Raw genomic sequence first — 9179 nt, 5'->3', positions numbered from 1 at the left:
ATTTGTCATGCGTTCACAGTTAATCAAAGTATCCCATGTGTTTTCAAACAAAATTTGACAGCGCTATCGATTGAACTGCGAAAGTTACAAGGAATAATTTGTGTGTACTGAGAGCTTCATCCCTTTGCGAAGAAAGTGGACAACGTAAACTACTTTGAGTCCGCCGGGTGATTTCGGCTTTCAAAAAACTCAAATTTTGACGTCTGCGAAACCAGTAAATGAAGTCCGATTGAGCTAATATTTTAATGTTTCATGCAATTTTAAAATATTTTAAACCCCGATTTCATGTACAGAACATTTTACGGGACTTAGGCACCTAAGCAGTTCATAGGATAATTTATCTTTTCTTTTCGAACACTCAATAAGCTAGATCTTTCGCTTAAAGTTGAGTATAATTATCCTGTTCTCTCCCATCAGAATGTCTTCGGTGATCATGAAGTGAGTAAATGGATCATTTATTTCTAGAGATGAATCTTTTTACCGTCGAAACGTGTACCGATTAGGAATTGCCCTCCAACTTGACACGCAACCTGTCACAGCTACTCTCGGGGGGTACCATCCGTTAGAGCAGTCCTCGCAGATATTCACCCTAAACAGTCAGGCGTTGTCAGCACGCTGATCGGCGTTCCACTTCCGCTGTAGCTGGGACATGATGTGTATGATTGCGCAGTTCACTACACTCCAGGTGCCCTCATCACGACACACTTTCACGATATTCCCAGCGTACTTGCCTGTCCTGGCCTGGTCCTGGTCTCTCGGTGAATCGAGGACATACAAATACGACGTGTCCCGGTGTATACTTCACATCTCCACATTCCGGACAGAGTGGCAACCTCGTGTGCCCGTAAATATTGCCTGAAGTACCCATGTCCAGACAGTGACTGCGTCAGGTGGAAATCCCCCTCCGTGCAGCCAGGTCGATAGTATGAACCTGCCACTTCGAAAGTGATTGTACTCTCGCTGTTTTTCCGCTTCCAACGAGATTGTCCTGTACGCGTTCACAACTCGCAACTCGCCATGAGTCGAAACGTACAATCCAGTTTTCTGCGATTGCGATGGGTTCCGAGAGCCGTGCTACTGCAGGGTCCAACGTTGCTCGGCATTATCCTCGCTACCGCACTGATGGAGTTCTCTGCTTTCTCGCAGGCGTAGTCGACGTAGTTGTTAAAATTCAGCCGGACGTCGATCGTAACTCCCAAGTACTTCAACGTACGCTTCGAAGTTATCACGTGTTCCAAACTGTGATTTCCGCCAGCTGCACTGCTTTGCAGTTACTCACCAACAGTACTTCCGTTTTGTTATCAGCAATCCGCAGTTTCGCTGCTTTCATCCAGTTCTTTACTGTGACGATGGACTCGGATGCTAACATCAACGTTCCAGTGCATTGGACCCAGGATAGAGCCATATTGAACTCCAGCCGTTATCTTCATCGGTATCTGCCCTCCGCTCGCCTCATAGACGTGTGGACCCAGGAACCTTCACGGTGCAGGAACTCGGGAATGGCAACGCAGTTAACGCTATTAATCACATTCCTCACGTCGATCATTACTACTGTACAGTGTCGGTCGCTCGTTCGCTTTTGTTTTGATGACTTATCAGCTTTTCCGATCACTGGAGTCCGGATGGCATCAACAGTGGACCTGCCTTTCCGGAAACCCAACCGCATGGTCACTCTTCGTATATTTCGTCAACCGGTTGTGGATAATCCCCTCCAAGAGTTTTCCGAGCGTATTCAGCAGACATATAGGCCTGTATGATGTTGGTACGTCAGGGGCTTTCCTGATTTTGGCAGCAGCACCACATTGGTAGTTTTGACGTAGGACTACGTCTAACCGGAAGATATAGGGGGTGAAATGGAAATCTAGGCACTGAACAAGTAGGAAAAAATGCAAGATTTGGAACGCTTATAACTCGAGCATTTCTCAATAGATCGCAAAGGTTTTTGCATCAATTGATAGGAAATATATCTACGCATCTATCATAACGAATAACATTTCATTTTTCATGAGATAAATAATTGAATAATTGTGAAATATCAAGCATTGTCAAAATGCCCTATGTGCCCATTTTTGATTGGTCCATTTTGTGCTCCTCAAATCGTACCGACCAAAACGGGCAACCAGAGCAGCAGCGAAATAGAATGAAGCACGATTGGAAAGGAAAAAGAAAAAAATGAACGAAACATTGGTCGCAGTCTCACACATGCGTAATTCTCGAGCCAGCCAGTCAGCTTAAAAATCCCCGCTCCGCTGCCTAACGATCATTCTCATTCAAACCGTACACCACATCGGTTCGCATCACAACACATCAACAAACCAACCCAAGCAGCCATGTCTGGACATGGTAAAGGAGGAAAAGTGAAAGAAAGGCAAAATCCCGCTCGAACCGTGTTGATCTGGAGTTCCCCGCAAGGGTAGCTAGGCCAAGCGCGTTAGTACCAGTGCACCAGTCCACCTAGCCGGCGTTATATAGTTTCGGCCGCCGAAGTGATCGAGTTAGCTGGCAAAGCTGCTCGCGACGATAAGAAAACCCGCATTCGGAACAGAACACATTCGGTTCGGTGGACATCAAGACAACAGGCAGTTGCAGCGAGTGGCGAGTGGCAAACGCAATCGCAAAACGGCATCAGGTAGCAGAAGAAAAAAGTTTGTTCTTTATACAAACTGCTTTGGTGGCAAATCCAGAACAAGGCGGCATCGAGGGCGTTCGAAATGGTTTTTTTCAAAACCACGAGTACTAAGATTTCTAAATTGGAACCATTCCATAAAACAAGGCGCTTTTCAGGGCCATTAAACCTTCCAAAAAAGAGTTTAGGAAATACAGTTCAATGCTTTCTAAAACATTATCCAAAATAATAATAAACCACAAATTGTTTTTTTCATAATTTGTTTGCCAGGTTCTGATGAGTATGTGAATTTGGCAGTTGTTCTGAGCTTATTGATAGTTGGGGACTTATTTTCTTTCAAACCGTAAACCCGTGTGGTTGTACGGCATCGGCATCGTGGACGTAACAAAGGAGGACAAGTTAAGGGAAAGGCAAAGTCTCACTCGAACCGTGCAGGTCTCCAGTTCCCTGTTCGTCGCATTCACTGATTGCTCCGCAAGGGTAACTAGGCCGAACGGATTGGTGCCGGAGCACCAGTATACCTAACAGCGATTATAGAGTTTCGGCCGTCGGAGTGCTCGAGTTGGCTTGCAAAGCTGCTCACGACAATCAAAAAACCCGCATCAAGAACAGAGCAGCTTCGGTTCGGCGCTCATCAAGGCAACAATTAGTTTCAGTGAGTGGCAAAGAGTTTCTCCGGCACGTCGCATTAAATGTAATTTACTGAACAACACGTCACAAGCTGGATGGGAAGAAATTTTCCAACTGTGAAAGCTGTGGCGAGTGGCAATCGCAATAGCTAAACAGGAAGGTTTAACCGAACAAGATGGGAATATCGAGTGATAACAAAAACACAACACCAAAGGTTCTTTTCAGAACCATCAACATATTCATAAAGAGTAAACAGTAAACTAATCCATTTTTCAGGTAGATAGGTAGGTATTCATGTAGGAGAAGAAAATAAAACAATATATTTAAAATATATATTTAACAAAAGCTGTCCCCTTTGTATAGTCCTACGTCACTCCGGTTATGTCCCCGACATTACCCACCCGTCTTTTTGGATCTCAATTCTATTTTTGACGTAGAACTACGTCTTTCAGAAAGGGTGCCAAATCAGAAAACAGGTCACGTTTTTATGAAATAAAGTTAACGTTAATAACTATTTTCACTGTGAACGAGTTCTCATGATTTACATACCAATCGAATCGGAAATTCTCTAAGATTTGTATAACATATCAAATACATTACAATTCGCTAATCTCTAAACGGTTAAAATTCATGAAAACTGCATGAACTTCCTTTTTCCCATACATTTGTTTTGCCGATTTGTGTGCTAACACTACCCGTATGTCGAATGCTTATAACTCAAACATTTCTTAACAGATCGGAAAGATGTTTGCATCAATTGATAGGAAATATCTCTACGCGACTATCACAATTAATAAAATATTATTTTTCATGAGATGAACAATTGAATAACTGTAAAATATCAAGCGTTATTTAAACGCCCTAACTGCCAAGTTTTGATTGACAATTCTTCCGTTTATATATTTTGGTAGTCCTAGGCATCATATCAAAGGTAAAAGGACGTTCATCAAATTTATTTGTAACGAAGAACTTAATCTATTACAAAAATTTCGATGCATTCTAAAATAATATTCGGAGTGGTAAACAAATGGATTGCATAATATAATTGCGTAGTTCTACGTCGAAAATATGCGGTCGTATCCTAGATACAACCCCTTACAATTTTGTTAAAAAGGAGCTTGTGGAACAGCAATGTACGGATTGTTTTGTACTACAGTCCACGACAATTTCCCTTATGAAATACGCATGCCTTCAACCTGATATTCTTGGGCGGTCTTTCCACTTGGTATTATCATGGCATTTTTTGAACTTTTAGCATGACTTTGAACATTTTTCAAGAACAAAATTTAGAGGAAAAAATTCCATTGGGAGATAAAGTAAGTCATATATAGAAACTATAAAATAAACATTGATACTAGAGATGAAACGGATATCCGGTTCATCCGGCTGTATACAGGATATTGGAAAAATCCACAATTTCTCATTAACACAAAATAAATAACGGACGGCGCCAGTGATTGTGTGGTTAGCGTAACAGCCTCATAATCCGATCGGCCTGGGTTCCCAGCTGGCGTTTTTGGGATTTTCTGAGGCGAAAAATCACTGGTTACGTCTTCCTTCAGAAGAAAAGTAAAAGAAGTTGTTCCGACTCATGAGTTGTTGAGTCTGATAGGTAGGAACAGCTGTAGTCGCCGCCCTGATGTCGGTGATTGGCACTGAAGTGGCGGAAATAGGCCGACAAAAAAAACGAAGATAAAAAAACAACATAAATCATAACAAAATAACTCATTAGCTAGCTAGCATAGCATAACAAAACCATTTATTTATAATTAAAAATAAGGTTTAATTAATGAAATGCCAGATTTTTCTTTAAACTAATTAATATTTACTCATAACATTAATTTATGAACAGTACTCAAAATTACCCAGTGGTTATTATTATGATGAATAAATAATAATTTTTCGGATGTTGATGTTGACAACCGATTACACTTTGCTTCGTCGACCAAGCTAACTTCAGAGAACAGTCTTCGTTGTAATACTACTGCAAGGTGCTGATAGATAAATTCTAGCAATCTTTCCCCTCAATTTTTTTGCTTCGATATAACGTAACTCGATACGACGTAACGAGAAAAAAATAAAATTGCCTTATATCGAGGTATAACTGTATAAATAATTATGAATATACGAAAAATAGTGAAGGGAGGATGTGGAAACTGTGGATGTGGTAAGTGACCAGAAGAGAAAGATGTTACAGAGTAAAATAATATCATTAATATTGTCTGCAGCAAATGTTAAATTTTGTGAGGAAATCTATTACCAATTATACGGAACTCGCCTTATTCTTTCATCTGTTCAGTAACATTTAGTTTCAGTATATATCGATGAAGTTCAAAAATAAAATACTTACTTTGTTAACGGTTTCCCCGGCTCCGGGACGACTTCAATTATATCGTAGAGCAGCAGTCTTCCTCGGGAGGTAATATCCTCGCTGTAGTTGAAGTTCGTCCCAACCGCAATGTATTCCTTCAAACCGGAGCGCGCTCCCTCATACGATAGACTAACATTCTTCAACGCGATCACATGTTCCCACTCTTCCAGGTTGATTGATGTTTCTGGGACGATTTCCCACGCTGTAGGCGTTACCAGAACCACCGTAAACTTATGACCCATCGGGTACAGGAACCGCTCGCCTTTGTTTTCTTCCGTTAGTTCTTTGTCCTCCCCATTGAAGCGATAGTATTTGTTACAGTACTCCTCCGTGTCCATCACGACGCAATAAACTTTGTTTTCCTTGTGGAAAACAATTTGTTTGGGTGAGCTTCGCAGAGGGATTTTTCGCGAGGGCCAAATACAATCGTACGAGAGATAACCCGGTAGAACGGCAATATTGAGCTCATACTGTTCGTCGAAATAGAGGAACCCATTCGGACAGTTTATGTTGTTGAAGGGGGCAAATGCCTTCAAAATGGTCTTCCCGTAGAACCGATGAGTTCGCAGTTCTCCTCGCGAGGTAAGCAAAAGAATGTATGGTTTTTCGCCACAAACAGCCACCCCATTAAAGCCGGAAATGTTATTGAAGTAGCGGATCATAGAGACGTTCTCGTACAGAATTTTTGTCGCCTGTTCGTCTGGCTTTTCGCCTTCCTGATCCGTTTGAACATTCTGACGGGGTAACCTAAACACTGGACCGTTGATACCGGTGACTAGTCTTTTGAAGCGTAGCTTCAAGTGACCCTTTGAGTAGCGGTAAACGCGATAAACGAGAAGATCGTTCTCCAATCGAACGAGCAGTAACGGCCTGGATCCATAGTGACCCAACGCTACCACAAGAATTTCCTTCGGAAGCAAATTAGCGTTGAACCCAAAAGGAGTGGCAAAACTGCCCGAAGTTACCTCCACATCGCCTCCCGACTGACCAGCGTGGAGTGGAACAAACTCCATAGAATCCGAGAGAACCTTACTTCCGTTTCCGATGTTTGTTATGAGATAGACCAGCTTCAAATCGGGCATCGAATAAATTTCCAAATTGCCATTGTCCCTTGCAGCGAACAGCCAGTAGGTTGGTTTTACAGGCTGCATAAACTTCCGCCAAAAATCGGGATTCTTTTTCTTTGTTTCGATGGCCATATCGACCATCGAATTTACCTTAAACGAACGACCACTTTCTCCATACAGCAGATCCTCTTCGTCCTCAATTTTCATATTCGGCTCCGGTTTCATGTACCCGAATCCGCTGGAATACGATGAAGGTCCTCCCTTTGATATATCGTAGAAGTCTTCATATTTCGTCGTAAATATTCCTGACACATCTTTATACACGCTGATTGCCACAACCGGAGGTGTCGTACTGATCGTATTTTTGTTAACCGCCAAGCGGGGGGTTCCTTTGCCTTCACGCAAGGCCAAAGTTATCACCCGCCCCTCGGAGGATCTCACACAAATGTACGGATCAGCGATGGAAACCGCCGCCAGTGGACATCCCAGATCGATTGGAATATTTTGCAGTAGCCGCGCACCCTGCAGCAGTCGAATTGACTTTGTCGTAACCTGCACAATAAAACGGTTCCCTCCTATATTGCCAACGTAAATGGTTGGAACATTCGTCGCAAATCCAGTGTTATCAATCTCGTTGATTTCGTCCCCCGTTTGAAGAATCATCGTTCCTGCTTCCTGAGAGAGGATCATAAAGGCGTGAGCGTCATTACTGTCGGCTCCAAGCACCGTCCACACATCCAAACAACCCGACAGACCAAAACTCGTTATAACCTGAGGTTTGACGGAATTCTGCAGAACACACAGCGCCCCATTCTTCCCATGTCCGCTACTCGTCACTATCTCCAACTCCAACTTATTGGAAACAAATTGGACATCATTGTTCTCGTCCTGTTCTTCCTCCGCAGCACGCTCCCCCAGAGCCATGTGAGCGATCGGACCAATGTTCACAATGGTGTCACACACTTCAAATATGTAACTAGTCAACTGCACGGATGTCTTCTGTCCAGTTCCATACACTTCCAGTTCCTCTTCCTCCAACCGCATACGCTTGGGTTCCAACCTTTCCTTCGGTTCGTTGTCCTCGATGGTGATCACCATGCTTTCATCCTTCTCCTTGAATCTGAGCAGCAGCGAGTTACCCAAGCGAGAACCAAGGAAAAGATATTCTTCCTCAACGACACAGATCTGGAAACGCAGAGCAAAGTCAATCCTCTTTTCGTTAACAATTAAGCTGTTCCACCGCAAATGACGATTTTTTTCATAAATTCCTTTTTTTTGTATTTTTTTATTTGGCTCAAATTTTGTAGACGCATTCTTTATGACCAAAAAGTACAATTAGCATGATAAGTTTGCCATTTTGACTTTAGCCTTACTTTTGATTGCCTGAATTTTTTCCAAAAAATATACCATATACCAATAAATGTGCTAAAGTCTTTCTTATTAACACGTTGAGCCCAGCGTCGGTCCCTAGGGGCCGACGTTGAGCTTTTTGGTAGGAAAGCGCTGACTGACTGGGACCGACAGTTACAAAATAAGAAAATAAAAATATATACGGCTTGTTTTCGATTTTGTTTACAAAATGTGACTTCTTTCTAGTCGAATTGCTGATTATTTTCTAGTTATACAATAAGTATCCTTGGGAACTGGGACCGACACTGATATTGTGGAAACACTCTTGATGCGGTCTGAATGGAAGGCGCAGCAAGAAAAAATCGGGGCTTAACGTAATAAGACTCAGCAATTGTTGAGTAATTTTAATACTCGGCGTGATAAATGGTTACATTGTACAGCCATCCAATTGGTCATCACTTCCCGGTCTTCACATTTTTTTAGCTCCCTTTTCAACACACAGTAATTAAATTCCACAGAATGATTTTGGACCAGTGAAGGGTGAGCTTGAGCCACTTCTGGCAATTTCATCTGTTTGCTCATTTCCCTCTATACCTCAATGGCCGGGAATCCAATACAGTTGTACCGAACTTATCTGACTTAATTGCCGTGAAAGGCAAGTGCTTTCCAAGACAATTTCTGAAGACCATTTAAAAGCATTAAGAGCTTCAAATTCCGCTTGATTGTCTGAAAATTTGCAGATGTTAGCATGTCTATTTTTTTTTTTGAGGCCGACATTTAAAACGTTCTTTTATTGCAGCTATTTCAGAGTTTCAGCTTGAGCTTGGGTAGACTGTACAATTCGTAGTTGCTCTCCATGATTGACCTGAACTAGCGAAATTGCACAAAGTACACACTGAATGGCGGTTGGGAGCAGCAAATCATTCTCATTGTGTAAGTTTTGGCGATTCGAGCTTCAAATAGTCAATAACGACGCCGGCCACGTCCCAACCAGTGTTTATAATACTATATAATAATACGCAATGTGCCATGCAAGTAACCTCTCACGAATATATAACCATACATGAGTGGGTCATTCAGATAATTGTATGAATGACGGTAGTCACTTGTGTTACGCTAAATGATTAAACAAAGA

General features: G+C 42.2%; 1 protein-coding gene across 3 annotated transcripts in view; it reads right to left on the bottom strand.

The window, feature by feature from the left end:
- Positions 1-9179, bottom strand: part of LOC129764706 (cleavage and polyadenylation specificity factor subunit 1) — a 37802-nt gene that overhangs the window by 1982 nt on the left and 26641 nt on the right. For all 3 annotated transcript variants that reach the window (XM_055764075.1, XM_055764077.1, XM_055764076.1), the window contains one exon: positions 5607-7879. In XM_055764075.1, coding sequence (XP_055620050.1) covers positions 5607-7879 — 2273 coding nt within the window. The remainder of the gene's footprint in view (positions 1-5606; positions 7880-9179) is intronic.

The sequence above is a fragment of the Toxorhynchites rutilus genome, chromosome 2, assembly GCF_029784135.1.
Source record: "Toxorhynchites rutilus septentrionalis strain SRP chromosome 2, ASM2978413v1, whole genome shotgun sequence".
Lineage (NCBI taxonomy): Eukaryota > Metazoa > Arthropoda > Insecta > Diptera > Culicidae > Toxorhynchites > Toxorhynchites rutilus.
Note: the sequence above shows the minus strand (reverse complement) of the source record. Positions and strands in the feature narration are given on the sequence as shown.